Genomic DNA, 21,566 nt, shown 5'->3' with positions numbered 1-21,566 from the left:
TACAAACTATTATATATGGAATAATCTACAAGGATATATTGTACAACACAGGGAATATAGCCAATATTTTATAATAACTATAAATGGAGTATAACTTAAAATTGTGAATCACTATATTGTACACCTGTAACATAATATTGTACATCAACTATACTTCAATAAAAATATATATAATTAGAAAAAATGAAAAATAAAAAAATAAAATGTCAGGAGTCACCAATGAAAGTTGTCATATTTTTTATGAAAACAAATAAAGGGAAAAGCCTCAACCATAGGGAAAATTAGAATATATATGAAGAAAAATTCTGTGCAACTGTAGCAGCAAAAGAAGAAGGGAAGTTTTGTATTTCATGTGGTTTATTTCACATATCTGACATTCAGTAAATTTTGATTATATCATTTTGGTTTATTTAGTCCAAGACTGAAATACACTAACATAAATTAGGTATTCAGTACTTAGTTCCAATTATAAATGCTCACATTTTCTATAATTGGAAAAAAGCTGATACTATAGCATACAGTATCATATCTGTAGCATACATTTGATTTTTGGTTAGCAAACACTTAGATAAATTCCATAATAACAAAATTTGCACGTGAAACTACGTGCAAGGTATAAAACATGCTCAAAAATGTGTTGGAAATAGCAGCAATTCAAGCAATTTTAGAAAAACCAGGGAAAAAATTATGCATAAGAGAAGTAACACTGTAAATTAGCACCAAGAGACAGATTTTGTGGGGATAAAGAGAGAAGTGCAGCATAAAGAAACAGGGAGCCTGTTTATATAATTTAAATGCCAGGCATATATTCGGAGAAAACTCTAATTTGAAAATATACATGCACCCCAATGTTCATAGAATACCCAAGTCATGGAAGCAACCTAAGTGTCCATTGACAGACAAATGGATAAAGAAGATGTGGTACATATATACAATGGAATATTGCTCAGCCATAAAGTAGAATAAAATAGTGCCATTTACAGCAACATGGATGGACCTAGAGATTATCATACTAAGTGAAGTAAGACAGAAAGACAAATATCATGTGATATCTCTTATATGTGGAATCTAAAAAAAAAAAAAAAGATACAAATGAGCTTATTTACAAAACAGAAACAGACTCACAGGCATAGAAAAAAACTCATGGTCACCAAAGGGGAAAGGGTAGGGGGAGGGATAAATTAGGAGTTTGGGATTAACATTTACACACTTCTTTATATAAAATAGATAAACAAAAGGGTCCTACTGTATAGGACAGGAAACTATACTCAATATCGTATAATAATCTATATTGGAAAAGAATCTGAGAAATAATATATTATATATATACATACATATACATAACGTAATTCTTTCATTGTTTCATATATATAAAGCTGAAACACTTTTGCTGTACACCAGAAACTAACACAACATTGTAAATCAACTATACTTCAATTAAAAAAAAAGAAAATGTCAATTAGTACTGCCTATTCCACTAAATTTAGACTGAGGGTAAAAATCAGCAATGTTTTTAAAATCCAGAAAGCTCTAGAGAACTTGCAGTATGTTTGGAAAAGTTAAAAGACATAAAATTTGTTTTGAGGCTATGAGCTGTATCATAGATTTCCTCAGCACATATCCTTGACAAACTCCTAATTTTAGTCAAAGTTCATACTATTAAAATCATTTCTCCTTACACTTGGGATGCTTGAAACAATATTATATGTCTATTACTTCTTGATACACTAACTTGTTTTTCATATTTATATTTTGAATGTACTTTAATTAAACTCTTCCTGGGTTCAAAAACCCATTAGAGTGTTTTTATTTTAAAAACTAAGTAGCAAATTTACTCAGCACTTAGTACTTCTGAGTTCTAACACCTGTAAAGCCACTGGTCCTTCAACTAATAGTGACGTAAATATTCTAATAAAGTCAATAGCTTTTTAATATTAAGAAGATTTTAAAATGCTTAAAAGTTACTGATGATTAAGATTTTAGAGCACAGTGATTCTCAGCATACAAACTAATTTTGGTATCTCTTTTTTTTTTTTTTTTTTTGCGGTACGCGGGCCTCTCACTGCTGTGGCCTCTCCCGTTGCGGAGCACATGCTCCGGACGCGCAGGCTCAGCGGCCATGGCTCCCGGGCCCAGCCGCTCCGCGGCATGTGGGATCTTCCCGGACCAGGGTATGAACCCGTGTCTCCTGCATCGGCAGGCGGACTCTCAACCACTGCGCCACCAGGGAAGCCCATCAATGTTTTCTTAAGAATTATTATCTTTTGAATGATTTAAAGTGGTCGGCAGCAAATTACATTTAAGAAGTTCAAGCCTAAAATGACACAAACATGTAATTAATTTCTCTACAAATGTCTCTAAATGAAGTCACTTGTTTTAATACAGATATGTGTAGTAAGAAAGTTACAGGTTAAGTATGCAGCACATGATAAATGTAGTCATGAAAGAAAACAATTTTTAATTTAGTAGACCCTATCAATCTAGAAAGCCTATGAATATTTACTATTAATTCAGTACGCTGAAAAATAGATAAAAGAGAGTACATAAAAGAGATGAGCATCATATAATAAAATTCTTACTGTAAGAGTATCAAAATCTATTACAATGTCCACGATTCCATAACTACATTTGAAATTATGAGTTTAAAGGTAGTTTCACATTTCTAGGGAGAATATTAAAAACTTACTTTCCTTTATAAAATATACATTAAAATATTGAAAAACTGTTGGGATATGATGAAGGTTTTATTCTGACAGCAAAACCATTTAAAAAACTTAAGATGTGATAAGAAGTACCATTAGTGATATAGAAAGTTTTTGTGTATATTCCTGGCCAGAACATTCTACTGTTTCATATAAATGTATGTTCTAAAGGTTATGAAATTCCACCTTTTGCCTTTCATCATCACAGTTATTTTAACTTTCACCATCTCTTAGAATCTTCTAGTAATTTAGCACAGATAAATATGCATTCATAGATTGTCTAGTCTGTTTAAAGCAAATGTAATACACACATGACTCCAAGGTGTATACAGTCTACTACTGGAAGAAGACCAATGAAAAAATAACTTCCAAATAACAAGGAAAATGTTGTAACGAAGATTTGGAGGGCAGGCACACAGGAACACCAGCAGTGGGATCCCTATATCAACCTAGTATGGTATCTCAGGAAAGGCTCTATGATGGCAAAGTTAAAATAGTAGTAACAAATAGATGATGGGTATATAGACAGATGATGGGCAGATAGGCAGATAGAACGGAAGACTCACAGAAAAAGAAAGTTACAAAAATTATAGTCAACTGAACTTGAAACATGAGAGTGTAGAAAGCTCCCACCAAAAATTCCGGTGAGATTCATTATTCCAATCATATTATTGGTCATTTCTTTGGTGGTCTCTTCACTACCACCTCCGGGCTTTTATATTTCACTCCCAACCTTTTTTCACCAAGGTTCTGCAAGAGAACTAAACCCTAATATCCTGACAACCACTGTATATCATAAAACTTCTCTCTTATGCATTTCAAGTGAAACTAGCTATGTAGCATCTATGGGAAAACTGAGAAATGAATCACTAAAATCATTTTCTATAGGGCTTCATTCTTTCATAGAACCCTAGTGGAGAATGGCTACTTAACCCAAATAATGAATTTTTATATTTCAATATTCTTACTTAAAACTTAAATCATCTATGCAGTTTTATATTTTATTACTATAAAAATTTCCATAATATTTCCCCAAATTTGTTTTTGATTAAATATAAAAGGTATATGTCAAAAGATACATAGGCATTATATATTTTTCTTCATTTTTGAAGAAGAACTCACAGAAAATTAGAATTAGACATTTAGAGGCCACCTTGTTCACTGATGCACTTGTATATATTCCACCCAGCTTTGTGATAATATTTGATAGCGAATTTTAAAATAAATAATTAGGAAGTTGCCTTAATGCTGCTCTCAAATATGCCTAGATTTTGACATGTTAGCACCTAGAAAAGATTACCATTTTCTTATTAATTGCATAATGCCGATAATTTAATTTATAGAAATACAGTGTTCTTTCTTCCTAAGGACTCAGCAAAGCTGTTTTCATGTTGAATAGAAAAATGTTTATGTAAGCATTTTTACTTTTTGTGAATAGTCATTTTCGAGGAAAAACGGTTGGTCCACCTAAACTCAGTCTTTCTCCAATCATGTCATTCTGATTATCTAAATAGCCAATTTTACTTATCTTCCTTTTTGACAGCCAATGAATTGACCTTTTGTATAATTATGTTTTCCAAAGAAACAATCCTTTTCATAACGTTGATTACTTGATATTCATGTCAAAAAAGACAGTCAAAGTATCCAGTCTATATTATTAATAAAATTTGAAAATATTAAATTAAGATGAAAAAGATATGGCAGGGCTCCAGTGGTCCCAATTTAAATTTACCATTTGTAAACATTAATTTGCATCCAATAGCATAAATTTCCAACATGCATGTAAAATAATATTTCAATTCTCCATGAAAGTATTTCATGAAATAAAGCATGAAAAGACAAATTTTTGCCTGTGAAAATGAGTTAGGCTGGTACAAGTAAAATATAGATAGGAAACTCTCACAGCTTTGCACAATCTTGGCTTTGTTATTTGTTGTATACACTTTAGAAACAACTACTAGTACATTGGTTGATAAGATTCACTATATTTCTTGGTTGATCAAATGACCATGTGTCTTTTAATCCAAAAAATAATCATAATAATCCTTTGTATATTGTCCTTGCTCTATTATGCTAAGTAAAATGACAATTGACCCTAAAAGCACGGAAAAAGAACAACTATAGTCCTTGAGGAACTCAGAGATAACAATTAAAACAAACAATTCTCTTTTTTTAAACGTACTGGAAAATAAATGAACATTTACCTGTTGTTTAAGATAAATATGCCTCATTCATATTTCTTTTTTGTTGAATAGGCATTTTACTTAATATTGCAGGCTTTTTCAATGTTTATATGCCATCTTCTAATATAATCTAGAAATATACTTTGTTCTATGATTAAAACCTAGTTCATATGTTGAGCAGGAAAAACAAGACCTTATAATCATATATTACCTTTTTCAATATGCATCCTTTTCGACTCATGTCCCATGTCATGACCAGCCAAATCTCCCTCTTTGGGCCCAGGGAGTACGTTTGGCGATAAACCCATCAGCATCTGGTTCATGGACAAACCATTCTGATGGACAGCTGTCAAGTCAGAAACAAAAGAAAAAAGACTAAAACACCATAATATACAATATTCAAATAACTTATTTAAATTCTTTTGGACTCAGAAATAAATATAATACCATGGTGTAACTTTAAAATTATAATCTATCTCTAAGTTGAACATTGTGAGAACTGATAACTATGATAATTTTTGAGAACAAGCAGAAATATATTGAAAATGAAACTGTTTTATCTTATTTTTATTTCACATAAAATATGTATATTTTCTCATGTCTGGAATACTTTTGAATGGCCATACCCCTATAACCATTACAAATGAAATATTCAAGCTTTGTCTAGTGTATCACATTCTCTCCTTAGCATATAACCTTCCTTAACTCTGCAAAAACTGCAACCTTAACGTTAGAACACTCTTTAACACTATAAAGTTAAAACATAATTTAAAAAAATTCTAGTGGCATGAGAGGGCAAATAGAGTTTTCAACAAGTTAAGACACTGAAATAGCTGTTTCAAGAGTCCTATTCTAGTCAATAAAACACGACGTTTCACAGATATGAAAGTACTTCTTTAAAAATTGGGATTTGAACTCAAATTTAAAAATAAAAGAGCCCAATTAATACCTATTAAATGGTTGAATGATTAAAAACAATGATTTCTTTCTTGAACTATTAAGAGTAACCTGTCACTACTGAAACGATAAAGCAGATGATCAAATACCCTTATGATCACAATCCAGTCAATAAATTTCTTAATAAATTGCCCATGAAAATCTTGGTTTTGTGCAAAAATTTTGAAGAAAAATCATTCCATAAAACCTTACTTTCACTGCAAAAAGTATAGTTTTAAAATATGTATAAAATAATATATAAGACTATGTTAGGATTTACCATTTGGAAATCACCATAGTAATAATTGTTTCAGGGAAGAATCTTCAATGAACAATTGTGAAAGTAGTGAAGTGAAAGTTTGATGAATAGAACATTTACATAATGTTAAGATATCTCCTCACAAGATACTTATTATCCACAAAGGTTAAAAACAACTTAAAAAGGAACTTTACAAGAGAGAAATCTAGAAGTCAGTCACTACCTCAGCCAAGTGATGGTTATCACAAGTATTGGCAAAATATCATATATCTTCTGAAATCATGCACTGAGAAGGACACACTATCATGTCTGTGTCATTCCTGCCAAAAATACATAACTTAAGTCAAATTATGAGAAAACATCAAAAAATTCCAACCTGAGGGACATTCTATAAAATAAATGGTATGCATTCTCCAAAAATGTCAAGGTACTGAAAGATAAAAAAGATTAAGGAACCGTTTCAGATTTAAAAGGATTAAGGGCACATGACAAGTAATTTCAACATGGGATCCAGGATTGGATTTTGGACCAGGAAAGAAAAATCTCTTATTATTAAAAATATTAGTCAGGAAAAAATAATAGTGGGAAAGCTGGTGAAATTTGAATAAGGTGTGCAGCTTATAGAATAATATGATAATAGTCTTAATTTCCTGATTTTAATCACTATTCTGTGGTTATGTAAGGGAAATTCCTTGTTTGTACAAAATAAACAATGGAGTATTTGAGGTAAAGAAGCACAGTGTCTGTGATAAGGACAATAAGGTGGCATTAGGCTTTTATCAGGTATGTCTTTCAGAAAGATCAACTGATTGAGTGAAACTGGATGGTAAATATTTAAGAATTTTAAATTATTTTTGAATTTTTTATGTTAGTCTAAAGTTAAAAATAAATATGCATACATTTGCACATGTATGTGTGTATATGCATATATGTGTACACATGTGTGTACATGTGTCAATATTTCCATTTGGACAATTATGGTAGTCCATGCATGCAAAAGTAATTACTTTGTTTCTATCAAGAATTTTAGAATATGATTAGTAAAACAAAGACTGTATATCAAAACTCTCAAATCTTTCCCTATTTGTCTGTATTTCTGATTAAGTATTATGAAAAAAATATAATTTTCTTTTCTAGGACAGCTCCTTTCCAATGATACCTTAAAAAGCATTAGACATGAAACCAAATATTCATCATTAAATTTCTGATTCTAGCGACAGCATGGCACAAAGGCATATTGAAAATATTTTATTTGAAAAATGTTTTGAAGTAGTGTTAACTGAGGTTTACCAGCCCCAGAAATATAATTGATTTGGCAGTGATTATCAAGTGTTATATCCATTTTTATTAATAAACAATAATAATCATCTCTTACAAACTTAGGGAAATATAAACAGGCTAAATAAAGTATACATATTTAGAATTACATTGAATTCTATGTAATTGTCAATGGTTGACTATTTTAAAAATAATTTTATTACATACAATTTGACCAATATTTATGTTATCCGCCTCCACAGTATCTATATTGAGGATATGCAAACTTTCCTTTATAGCTTATAAAGACACTTTCTAAGAAATGCTTTTTTCTATTCTGAAGATATTCTCAACAACCAAATAACTTCAATAAATTTTGTGTAATTAGATGAAGTTCATGCTATAAGCATGATTGCCTAAAATAATAACTAAAGCCTGTAAACAATACAGTAAGTATTGGTTTTAGCAACCAAGGTAGTCACTGTTAATATGCTCATTTTATTGGTAAACAATATTAGATTCTTGTACATACACAAAATAACCAGTTAATTGAATGGTGTATTAACTTTACTCTTAATTTTCTTGGCCATGAGGACCAGGATTAAATATCTGAAAATGTGATCATGAAATAAAATATAACCTTACTTTTTAGAATTTAATAATAATAACATGTGATGATAATATGCATTATTGACTGTTACTAATTCAAATCCTAAAATTTAACCAATTTCACACTCTTCAATCTATTGATCTTCTGAATGACTACAAAATGTTTTAAAAATCAGTTATTTTGAATTTTATTTCTTTTATTCCTCTTTGTGGATGTCTTTGTCAATACAAGGGTGAAGTTTAAAAATTAGTGAATTTTAAAAAATGGCAGGGATGGGATTGAAGGAACAAAGAGGAATAAACCATAAACAGTATACTTGGATGCTAGGTATTTGAGAGTTGGAGGTGTTTACCTCAGAAACTAATCTAGAAGGTTACTTACTTTCTCTAACTGTTTCATAGCTCAAATCTTTATGTGTGGCATCAAAGAGAGGGAGTTTATATCAGAACCTGTTAATGTAGTACCATACCTCATGATATTGCAAACTGGGAGACATAATTTTGAGAGATGGCTATTGCTACAGAGAGTCAGAACATGATACATCTGAGATCTATTTGGAATGAGGGCATTTTGATTAGAAAAGCCAGCTGCACCTAATAAAGTTTAAAATGGTGACAAGTGGAAGTACGACACCTACGGATTCTGTCCGAGGAGCTCTCAGTCCGCGCTGGGGAGCTGGACACGCTGCTGCTGCGGTGTGATGATGGGTGGCTGCCAGGCCTTCGGCCCTCCTCCAGGGAGGGGGCAGGCGAGGGGCTGTCGGGAACACGCTCCTACACCACCATGGTTGGGGGGTGAGGAGGGGGAAGAAAAGAGGTAAATACATTGGACCTTTGCTTAAGGAATGTTGATTTTTCTTAATTCTATAGATACGTGAAGACAAACACATTTTTTCATCAACATTTAACTGGATTAAACGACACCTTTTATCTTGAGAAAAGTCAAAGTATGGAAAGAATAGAAAGGAAAATGGTTCTACAGGTGAACATCGCTGTAGTAATGGCAAATGTCAATGCCTTCTTTGGATAAAAGGAGAGATCAAAAAAGACATCCAGTTTAGAACCATTAGACAACAAAGAATTAACAGAACAAAGCAGGTTTTAATTCTAGACAATTATTAATTTAAAAAATCTTTAAATAAATTATATTGCTTCAGCAAGTGTCTAGGATAATTTAACACACAGATTATCACCATGACATCATAATAATAATACCGGAGGCATTGTTAACACCTATTTCATTATGGGGCTGCTCTGGATATACTTAGTTACATTTTAAGGCATCATGGAAATCTATTATTATTTAACATTGGAACAATTTTCTTTGATTCTAATAATTTTCAGGCTCCTAGCTCCAATGCAACCACACAAATATATTAGGGAAAATTCATGAAATATGTATTAGTTTTATCCCAGGGAAACCTGGTATCATGTTTCCTGATACTGTTCTATGTTAACACTCAGGTCCCACTCCATACCTTCCCCTTTGAGTCTTGCACCTTCCCTATGAGACCAATGTGCAAATGTACTGTATAACTGTCTCCAATGAGCTATTATAAATAGAGTTACTGATTAAGAAATAAGATATTCATTTGTTAATATTTTCTTCAAGCAACAAGATGTTTATACCTTCAGCTATCAACACACACAGGCCTTGAAGAACAGTCTTTTCAATAATTCATAAATATTTGGAAGTGTACAAATAAACTGATACATGATACATAATAAATAATAAGTAAATTATTCCTGATCAGAGAGCAAAGATGCAAATATGAAAAAAAGCAGACTTTTTAAAAGAAAAAAGTTCTAAAATGGAATTGGCCTGTAGGAGGCTGTTTTCAAAATATCAAAGGCTAATGTAATATGGAAGACACACAAGGCTTTGTACTAACAGAGAAAGAGGGTAATGTATGTCTTCAAACTCAAAAGTTCCTTTAAGCCTTGTGATGGGTTGCAATTCTACTTTGAATTAGAATCACTTGGGAAGTTCTTCAACATACCTATGCCTGGGCTTTACTCCCCAAGATTCTGGCTTACTGAAGGTCATGAGTTGAATTGTGTCTCTCCAAAATGATTGAAGTCCTGACCCCCAATACCTATGAATGTGAGCATTTGGAAATAGGGTCTTTGCAGATGAAATTAGTCACAATGAGGTCATATTAAAGTAGGGTGGGCTCTTCATCCAACATGACAGATGTCTTCACAAGAGGACATTGTGAAGATATGGGAAAAATGTGAAAAATGGAAAAATTGTGAAGAGGGAAAAATGTCATGTGAAGATGAGGTAGAGATCTGAGCTCTGCAGCTGCAAGCCAAGGATTGCCAAGGATTGCCAGCCACCATGCGAAACTATGGAGACGCAAGGAAGGATGCTACCTAGAATTTCAGAGGGAGCATGGTACTGCTGACATCTTGCTTTTGACTCCAGAAATGTGAGGGTATAAATTTCTGTTGTTTTAAGCCACCCAGTTTGTTGTACTTTCTCACAGCGACCTTATACACTGAGTCTGAAGGGGGGCCCAGAAGCCAGTATTTTTTAATGCTCTCCAGGCGATTTTAATGTATATCCAAGACTGAGCACCACTTGTTTCATACCCTTTTAATTTTTCAGTCCTACACATTGTCAATAAACATCTTCAACAGAGGTTCTATTCTTGAGGAATCATGACAAATAAAATGAAAGTAACCCTCAAGATAGCCAAGCCCTCTTCCAAAATCCATACATAAAACTGCTTCTCAATATATACACCATAAAATAAAAAATAGTCCCAAAAGGAACTTTACAACAAATAATTTGCCAGGTCAAACAATATTGTACCAAAAGGAAAAAAGAAAAATGTCAACTAAATTCTACTCTCAAAAGTCGCAAGATGTATTTTTAAAACTCTATGTCTCAACATGCAAAATGAACACAATATTAGTTATTTTTTCCACAATAAATAAATCAAACAAGCTATGCTTCTAAATGGTATAAGTTCTTTAGTTCACATGGCAAACAAATGACCTACATTTCTAAAAAACAAACACATATATGATTTAAAAGAGCGGAGAATCCACATCTGGATGCCAAAAGTTATTTCCTATCTTCTAATTATAATTTAAAAGCAGCTGGGATTATAAATCTTTCTTCTTAACATTCACCCCTACCTTAAACTATGAAGCAGCTTCAAACTGTACATTTATTATGTGTTCAGTTTGATGAGTTTTGTCGAGATCTAGACTGTTTCCATAACCCCAGAAAGATTTCTCATGCCCCTTCCCAGCCTATTCCTTCTATCCCCAGAAGCAACGTCTTTCTGAATTCTATCACCAGGGAGTAGTTTGGCTGGTTCTAGAATTTCATAAAAATGGACTCATATAGTACATACTTTTTATGTCTGTTTTTTTTTACACAACGAAATGTTTTTTAGATACATTCAGGTTATTGCATGTATTAATAGTTTACCTTTTTTACTTTTTAATATATTCAATTGCACAAATATCCCACAATTTTTAATTTAAAAATAAGGCAATAAATTTCACATCAAGTCTTTGCAATCACAAATCAAAGGATAATCTTGGCTTCTGTGCAGCATTCAAAGGCTGGAGTTTGTATCATTTTTGGAATATCTGTGCATTTATTATAGAGTATGGATTTATAAAACTGTATAGAACTCCTTTTTAGTCTGTATAAATGTATTAATAAGCCATGCTATAGTTAACTGCATACATGACCAGATATACATGATATAGAGTCTAACCTTGATTTCTCGAAATTCTGATAAAGAGGTACATAAGTTTGCTAAGCTTTAAAGCTAATTCCTAATACATCTAATTCTTAACACTTGGATTATGCAGAAACACATGGTATATATTTAGGAAACAACATTATTATATTTTTATATAAATAAAATTTTCTAAATTAGCCATTCTATTTTCTCCCAAAGTCGTTCAATCAATGTTTATCCATCAATACATTTTAATATTCCTCTGAATAATTATGTAAGTGATCATATTTTCAGTGGCATGTGTTTAGCCAAACAGAGGTAAAGTGCAATCTTGAAATAAATCAATCCCTCTAAAATCATTTTGCAAGTCTGAGTTTCCTGTCATAATAGATTTCTCAGTGGCACTAATGGAAAGCATGAGAAACTGATTTTTTCCTGAGATATTTAACTCATAAAATATGTAAATATTTAATGCACAAAACTCTAGTAACAATGATTGTGCCATTGAACAATTATTTATTTATTTTCCACATAAGTATAACAATTTTTTCATTAGTCAATTTTATTTAACTGTAAAAGTTTTCCTTGATGATTCTTTTCATTCATGCATTATTCACTTATTCACTTATACATTCATAACACTCTAAAGGTCACATAATAAACTAAGTCAAAAATAAGCTAGATTAAAATCTTAATGTAAAATAATATTAAATCATAATTTAAGGCTTAGGAATCATAGGTGAAATTGTAGAATTTATTTTAGCTTTAGCTTATTTTTACTTTATAGTTTTTGTCTAAGAACAAAGGATACAGACAATATTTAATACTTTTACTTAAAGAAATATTTTAATTTATGCAAATTTTTATGCTTTAGAAGCTTAAGTATTTAATTGAAACTTTCTATAAACTGAGACACAACATATTCAGTCATTTCACTTAATGTATAATTTCAATCTTTGGAACATGATGTATTGTTCTTTGAAGAATTTCATTAAAGTAAAATCCATTGAGCAAGTAAGATTTGAATACATTGTTGCACAATAAATTAATTTATTTCAACAGCTTAATTCTTTTATCATATTTATATGCTTGCCTTTCCAGAGTATGCTATAAGATGGAGAATAATGGAGACAGTAAAGAATTGCTTAGGAGAGAATCTCATAATTATTACTGAAACAAAATAGATAATGAGTTTTATTCAGACATAATAAGAAAGAAGCAGTTCAATGTCTATAGGGAAACTATGTAAACTGGATTTATCATTTCATTTGTGTGAGACCCTTTAACCTCCAAAATGGCCCTGAAGTAGGACAAAGAGGAAGAATATTTAATTTAATACTTCAACACACTGCTTTATAGTCCTGCATCATAACTCCACCAATCAATAAAACACAATCTTTTGCAGTGTTCCATCTTTATAAAACTAGCCACAATAATAAATGAAAATGTAAGAGGAATACACTCTCACTGAAAAAAAAAAGGTCATACTAATAAACTAATGGTATCAGAATAACAATAAAAGGAAAGCTGCATTTATTGCCTCTAGGTAGAACAAGAAGTATTGGTCTCTACCACAATTCAGAATCAAAGGTGGAATTTAAAACAATTAATTCTAAAATTCTAAAATAAAAAGGAGTTTGGGATTAACATATACACACTACTATATATAAAATAGATAACCAACAAGGACCTACTATATAGCACAGGGAACCATACTCAATATTTTGTAATAACCTATAAGGAAAAAGAATCTGAAAAAGAATATACATACATATATCTAGCTGAATATATACATATATACATATATAGCTGAATCACTTTGCTGTACAACCAAAGCTAACACAACATTGTAAATCAACTGTACTTCAATAAGAAAATAAATTAAATAAAAATTAAATAAAACGTATAAAATGTTCAGTATTACACACGCGATTAACTAAACATTAAAAAATGTATTGTGTCTGCTGCCTCACCTCCACCACAAAATGCATTATATTTTATCAACTTAAAATATTTTCTTAGAGTAAGATTAAATAATCACAACTCATTTCTCTAAATGGGTTATTTCATTTAGCTTTACTTTATATTGCTCTCTTTAATTATCTTCATTTTCATCTCTTTATCAGTTAGCAATTCCCTTATTGAGTATGTTATAGAAGTGGGGAGAAGATATTCTAATGTTAAATTTATCTTAATACAACTTTTATCTTATGAAATTGAAGTTGACTAGCACTTTATAAAACCTAAACTCCTGAGCTTTAACACAACTCAGACTTCATTCGTTCAGAGAATATTTACTAAGCACTTAATATATGCCAGTGTTCTAGGCTCTGGTTACACGTAAGTAAACAAAATGACAAAACTCCTTTCCCTCATGGAGCATATATCATCAGCTAGTAAATACTGTTAGTGAAATCCAGAATCATACACACTGATTGTGACACCCATATTCTCTTATTCTGGAAAAGTGAACTGAAAGGATAAATAATAGGATTGGGATTCTGGGTTCAGGAAAATGTTAAAAAGTACTTCTGGAAGACATAAACAAACCTAATATACTTGCATCTGGTAGAATATCTGATAGCCACCATCAAAACTCCTTAACTCAGAGTTCTAAGTTGAGGCTTCAAGGGATATTTACATAGCTCTTTTTATTTGTTTTGATGATGATACTCAAGAAATACTCAATTTTGCTAAATGAGAAAGTGGTAAGACCCATGAGTGTAGTCATAAACAACCTCATTTTATTCTCCTACTGTCTCTTCAAACTTATTCAGTGTTGATAGGGAACTATGTTTTTCCCATATCTGTATGAAAATTCAGGCAGCCTAGTAACTTTCCAGATTCTTATTTGGTAATATAAACTCCTACAGTTACTTTGAGCAGCAAAAGGCAGTCTCGACTCAGAAGTTATACCTCAGGCTTATGTAATAATAAATACTATTATCTTAATTAAAAGAGAAGTCCCTCCTTTTCTATAGTCAAGTAGATAGAATAGAGGGAGGAGAGCAAGGAAGAAATGGTAAGTTCTGATTTGGCCAGCACTGCCATCAATTGGCATCACTCTGTTCGTGCCAAATGTTTAAAGCCAACTTTTTATCTAGTTAAGGCACTGTGTATGTTCTAAGTGGCCACCACCTCTATGAACTGCTTACAGTTCCTTGATGGGTCTAATTTGTCTCTGTGTTCCTCTGTCCTCTGAATTTCTGGCGTAAGTGCATCTGGATGCTTGATTCAAGTTGATCTGGGGGCAAGAGTACTTCATAGATGGTGGTGTATGCTTTCACTGGAAGTGCATAATGTCTTCTTGGTTGCATTTTATGATGCCAGCCACCACTGATAATCATAGCCCAGATTCATCACTTCATTAGGACGTGCAATTTGATGAATTCGAAATATATCATTCCATACTCATTTATTTGCAGTATATCATTCCATACTCATTTATTTATACGAATAGAAAGTTTCTCTCATTGCATCATTGTGTTATCCTGAGGGACAGTCTGTATGGGAAAGGCAGGAAAATGCTTGATTCCACCCCTTTATCCTTTATTTAAACCCTTATTTGTCCTTTAAAAGAATCAATTCCCTAGAATTCTCCAAGGGAGAATTGTATTATATTTAGTATTATTATAAACTCATGGATCTGAATATGTCTTATATTTCAATACACTGATGTATGGTATCCTTAGTGGTAGTTGTGTTTTAATACTTCCCTTTTCTTGTTAGCATTCTCTTTTCATATTTAATATCAATACCCAAATAAACATGAAGAGAGAAGACTTAACTGTTTCTCTAAATCCAAGTAAAATTTAGACGAAATAGTTTTTTTGCAAAAAAAAAAAAAGTTTAAAAGTGATGCATACATCTGGAGCTATTTATGTTTGTCCCGAGATAAACTATTCTGTACCCCAAAGCAAACATGAGGTAAATGACATTGCTGTAAGATTTTTTAATCTACTTCAAGAATCTGGTTACTCTGGTTCTAGTTTTTATAATCTTTAAACATTTTGAACTTCACGCAAGTAAAGTCCTATTTACTGATATAGCATTTTAGGGACCTGTTTTGAAAAAAAGTATTAGAGAATGGAAAATGTATACATTGTATTTAAAATTTTTTTCAATGTTTAATTCTTTAAATGAGAATGTCATAAACAATCTCTATTTCTCTCTCTCTCTCACATACACACACACACACACACACACTCACACACACACACACGCACACAAAACAGCAGATTGGCAGAGAAAATTAACAAATTTAAGTCATATTCCCTGTTCTCAGAAAAATGCTGTAATGTGGCATGTGAGGAAAGATTATTCAGTAATGTAGAATAATATGAATGTTGCCAAATTTCTCAAAAACAATTCCATATTATCAGTAAAAAAAAGTGAAATCTGGAAAAAAAATACATTTAAAAGTCTGCTTTGTATACTACTGAACTAGCAAACCCACCAAAAGCAAAATACACTACTTTTGTTAGGTGAAAAGGGTTGAACAAGCAAAAGAGAGAGAGAGACAGAGAGAGAGGCCTTACTATATAATTGCAACTATATTTCAAAAGCTTGACACAGATTCCCTATAAAATTCTAGAACTTATTTTTAAACAGAAGATTGTGAATACTTGGGGGGAAAATAAACCAGTGATAATATGAAGATAATGTCACTATAGAAAGTCTTCTAATGATTTTATAAATACTAATTTACTCATTATGACAACCTGATGAGGTAGTAATGATATAATCCCCATTGTACGGAAAAGGAAACAAAGACAGGGATATTAAGTGACTTTTACAAGGTCATAAGACTAGGAGATGACAGAGCTGGAATATAAACCCAGGAAGTCTTCCTCCAGAATCCATGTTTTAAACCACTAAAATATGTTGTCTTGCTTCTTTTTAATTTTCTTTTTATTTCAGAAAGAACCATTTTTTAAAAATCCTTATGATATCATTGTGAATTTATTAAATAAAAGTGAGAAAAATATTGATTCATTCAGGGGGATTTGGGGTTACTTGATGAATGATTCCCAAAGAGAACCAATTAGTAGAACATTTCAGCCTATTAGAAAATCTCTAATGACAAGAGGAATTGATCTCTTGATTTATACTGTTTATTTTCCTCAGTGATTTAAAGTAATACAATCCTTTTACAATTTGGAAATGATACAAAGATGGTATAAACAGCTAATATGATAGTTTGGAGTATTAACACTCAAGAATATCTAAAGAGCCTAAATCAATAGACTGGAAAATAAAAAAATTAATATGGATAAATGCAAATTCCTAATACAAGTAAAAGATAAAGAATTGGCTTAGTAGAATTTCATGTCAAAAATGCATGAGATTTACCAAGTCACACATTCAACTAGCAAAAATAGTTATGAACTATGACTAAATTTATAAACTATTGTCCAAACTGAGGTTTATGTTAGTTCTGGTCTCTTCACTGATGGGTTCACTTCTAGAGTAATATGCAGGAGAGGGGTAGTGAGGAGGGGGCTTATTTAAGAAAAGGAAGGTCAACCAAGAGGCTTGATGAAAAATTGTCAGAAGAAATTAGAATTTTGGTCTGGAAAAAAGAAACACCACAGGTACTATAGCAGAGGACTTAAATATTTAAATAGTTAGAACACAGAAGAATTAGGAGACATTTTTTCCAAGAGAATAAAGTTAAAGTAGAAGCTATTGAGAGGAAAATTTTAATTTGATCAATTAATACCTTCACACTCTTAAATTTGCTGAAAATAGAATAGGCCTTCTATAAAATAGATATATAAAAATGGGTAGAGAGGATGCAGGAATGCTTTCTCCACCATGGAGGGAGCTGGATTACAAAACACTTAACATCCCAAGCCTATGACTCTTCATGTTCTATGAATATTAAACAGTAAAAGTATATGGGTTTCACTGATACATAATAGACTAATACAGAATGTCTAATGATTTAATATAATCTTAGACATTTAGCTATTTGGGATTTAAGGTAGAATTATTATTGTGTAAACAGTATATGTCCTTTTCCTCCCTCCTCAAAGTTACCTTATTAAAATACTTACAGTAGTCCAAGACAATCAACCAGAGAAAATCTAAATTCAGTACTTTAGCAGACTCTGTCATGGAGGCTTGCATTTAAAGCAAATAACAATGTCATGGTGGTACTGTCCTCACCTATATAATTTTCTTTTCCTCAATGCTTTTAATTTCTTTTCCTTTCAATGCCAAATCCTATGGCTCTATGGTGTTTGACAGTTTAGTTTGTGCTGCTTCCATTTACCACAGCCTAAGATTCACATGGGTTTGAGTTAATCAGAACTCAAGGATTAGCAAAATTTTCCTATAAAAAGCTAGCTAGCAAATATTTTATTCAACACTGCCTTTGTATTTGAAAGTAGCCATAGACATTATGTAAATTAGAGTGTGGCTAATATCCAGAAAACTTTATTTATGGACACTAAAATTTGAATTCCATATAATTTTCATGTGTCATGAAAAATTATTCTTCTTTTGATTTTTTTTCCAACCAGTTAAAAATGTAAAATCATTCTTAATTCATGGTCCATCCAAAAACTGACAGCAGCGTAGGTTTTACCCAAGTTCAGCAGCTTGCAGACCCTGCTCTGCTGCTTGAACTGGTAGGTACATTTTCATAAATAGGTTTATAAGAAAATCATTGGAGTTCCTTTAGTTCGTAGAAATAGATAACAAAACATTTTTTTAAGCTTGTAACTCTGAGAGCTATGGTTTTGCTTTTCTTCTGTCCTACAAATTCTTTTTGCTATTCTCATTTGGGTTGGGTTTTCATTTTAATTCTTGTCATTACTGTCAAAAAATGTAGATAGCACATTTCTGCATATGCACCATCCCTCAAAGCCTATTTTCTCTTGTTTTATCATTTCTTCCAGTGGGGGTAAATCTTCTTTGGTATTTAACATTTCACTTTTAATTGGCCTTCATATTTAGAATCTTTTCAGGCAAACAAACTTGTAGGCTCTATTCTAATTACCCACTTGGGCCCCATACTCTTTAAAGTGACATAAGAGTCAACCATTTTCTTTGGGGAAAATAAAAATTTTCCCTAAATTAAGTTTAATTAATATGTATCATATGAGTTTACTAAACACTGCTTCGAATGAGTGAGACAATGAGAATGTTGAATTCTCAGTAATAACTATTATCAAAATTGATCATAAATTGAATTGATACCTTGATTAACAAATCGGTTCCCTCACTGATGACAACGTAGCATTCAGTGGCATTCTCTCAGGAAAGAATATTTTGGTAGTTGATCTTGGTCTCCTGTGATATTTCTTGTTATTTTCCTCTGGTAAGGATTCTTCCGAAAATTATTTAAGGAGCAAGTACACATCTTTGTTTATAGAGTATTATTATATGAAAAATTCCTATTTGCATATTATTCAACTTTCTATATAAGTAATGACAGGGTCTTTACAAAATGTATAATGACTTGAATGCATCACAATAATACCATATAGAGTATTTTCATTGCCCTAAAAACCCCCTGTTCTCCATCTGTTCATCCTCTGTTCCCACCCGCTAGCAACCACTGATCTTTTTAGGATCTCCATAGTTTTGCCTTTTCCAGAGTGTCCTACACTTGAAACAATACAGTGTGCAGCCTTTTCAAACTAGCTTCTTCAACTTAGCAGTAGGCATTTGAGTTTCCTCCATACCTTTTCATGGCTTGATAGTTCATTGCTTTTTAGCTCTGAATAATATTCCATTGTATGGTGGTGAGAATTCAGCTAAGCTACTCTGTGGTATTGCTGCTTCAGCATCCATTTTGTTTGACCACGTGGCCTACAGGGACCTTAAACTGACACTAGCCCCCTTCATGCAAGTGCATGCTCTAGACAGCAGCCAAAGTCATAAGCAAATGTAAGTCCCTGGTATGACTTGCCCAAAAGCCCTTGTGATCAACAGTCTTCTTAAATAAGACCCGTGGGAGACTTACCAAAACCCTACTCTTGGTTTGAATTGACCAATCCAGCCCCAGCCTGGAAATCCTGAAATACCCCACCCATGGATCCTAATAAAGCCATTTGCCTCAGGTCCTGCCTTGTTCTCTCTGTCTGCACTCTGCCTTTACCCCCCTGTCTGGTCCCCTGAGGCATGCCAAGTACTTCCTCCATGACCTGTGAGTAATAAACTTCTCTATTTCATTTTTTCTTGTGGTCTGTTGTTGAACCATGGCTCACTCACTTAACAAATGCTAATTCAGTTTTTGGAAGTATAGCTGACTTACAATATTAGTTTCAGGCGTACAACACAGTAATTCGATATTTTTATAGATTACTCTCCATACAAAGTTATGACAAAATATTGGCTATATTTTCTGTGCTGTACATTACATTCTTGTAGCCTACTTATTTTATACCTAGTAGTTCAGTACCTGTAATCCCCTTCACCTATTTTGACCCTCCCTCCCAACCCTCTCCCTTCTGGTAACCACCAGTTTGTTCTCTGTATATGTGAATCTGTTTCTGTTCTATTTGTTCATTTGTTTTATTTTTTAGATTCCACATATAAGTGAAAACATACAGTATTTGTCTTTTTCTGTCTGACTTATTTCACTAAGTATAATACCCTCCAGGCCCATCCACATTGTCACAAATGGCAAACAACAAAGTCATCGCACACGGAGGTACACAATTTTTTTATCCAGTCACCTCTTGAAAGGCATCTTGGTTGCTTCCAAATTTTGACAATTATGAAAACAGCTGCTATAAATACCCATGGACAAATTTTTGTATAGACCTAAATTTTCAACTCCTTTTGATAAAAATTATACGGTTGTAGGGTAAGAGTATGTTTAGTTTCATTAGAAACCACCAAACCATCTACAAAAATGGCCATAGCATTTTGCATTACCGCCAGCAATGAATAAGAATTGTAGCAAGGCCTTTTATGTAAAATATGCTCCAGAGACTCCCCTAAACTCACATGTATTATATTCAGAAAAACAAGATAATAATTATGTCAAATACGGATAATGCAGCATGAGGTATCTTTTACTTAGTTTAAAAATTAATAACCTATTCTGACAATGCAAATGGTACGGATGAACGTATTTTCAGGGCAGGAATAGAGACGCAGACGTAGAGGATGGATGGGTGGACACAGAGGGGGAAGGACAGGGTGGGATGAATTGGGAAACTGGGATTGACATATATACACTACCATGTGTAAAATGGATGGCTAGTGGGAACCTGCTGTATAGCACAAGGAGTTCAGCTCAGTGCTCTGTGACGACCTAGATGGGTGGGATGGGGTGAGTGGGAGGGAGGTCCAAGAGGGAGGGGATATATGTATACATGTAGCTGGTTCACTTTGTTGTGCAGTGGAAACTAACACAGCATTGTGAAGCAATTATACTCCAGTAATAAATAAATAAATAAAGTACTTTGATTTAAATATACATTATAAAATAATATGAATGAAAAAGTATACACACACACATATTTATAAGTATACACATACCTCACACACACACATATACAGAGAGAGCCAGAGAAGTGTGTATATATACACATATGTGATACCTGTATAACAGTAATGTTATCTTCTACTTACTGTGTAGTTTTGAATTTACAAAAAATTTCAATTTTATTATTTCATTTAGTTTTTACACCCACACTGTATTATGCACTTTTTTAGGTGTAGAAATAATCAGAAAGATTTAGCTACATGCCCAAGGTGACACAGCTAGTTAAGTGGCAGAACCATAATTTAACCCTTCTGGTCTTCTGAAAACAAATCAGATACCATTTTCCACACCTTATGGTTCATAACACCACACACACATACACACATACCCACAAACACAAACACAACCATACATATAAGCACATACACACAATTTGAAGTATATCATTTAAAATGCTATGTTCAT

The 21,566-nt window shown here is 32.4% G+C and overlaps 1 protein-coding gene across 2 annotated transcripts in view; it reads right to left on the bottom strand.

The window, feature by feature from the left end:
• Nucleotides 1-21,566, bottom strand: part of DACH1 (dachshund family transcription factor 1) — a 414,474-nt gene that overhangs the window by 111,286 nt on the left and 281,622 nt on the right. For both annotated transcript variants that reach the window (XM_089899464.1, XM_022577063.3), the window contains exons 5-6: nucleotides 8,585-8,720; nucleotides 5,097-5,231 (exon numbers count right to left, since the gene is read on the bottom strand). In XM_089899464.1, the coding sequence (XP_089755590.1) occupies nucleotides 5,097-5,231; nucleotides 8,585-8,720 (271 nt within the window). The remainder of the gene's footprint in view (nucleotides 1-5,096; nucleotides 5,232-8,584; nucleotides 8,721-21,566) is intronic.

The sequence above is a fragment of the Delphinapterus leucas genome, chromosome 18 (genome assembly GCF_059928025.1).
Source record: "Delphinapterus leucas isolate spDelLeu-1000000601 "Yukka" chromosome 18, BTC_Dleu_Yukka2, whole genome shotgun sequence".
Taxonomy (NCBI): domain Eukaryota; kingdom Metazoa; phylum Chordata; class Mammalia; order Artiodactyla; family Monodontidae; genus Delphinapterus; species Delphinapterus leucas.
Note: the sequence above shows the minus strand (reverse complement) of the source record. Positions and strands in the feature narration are given on the sequence as shown.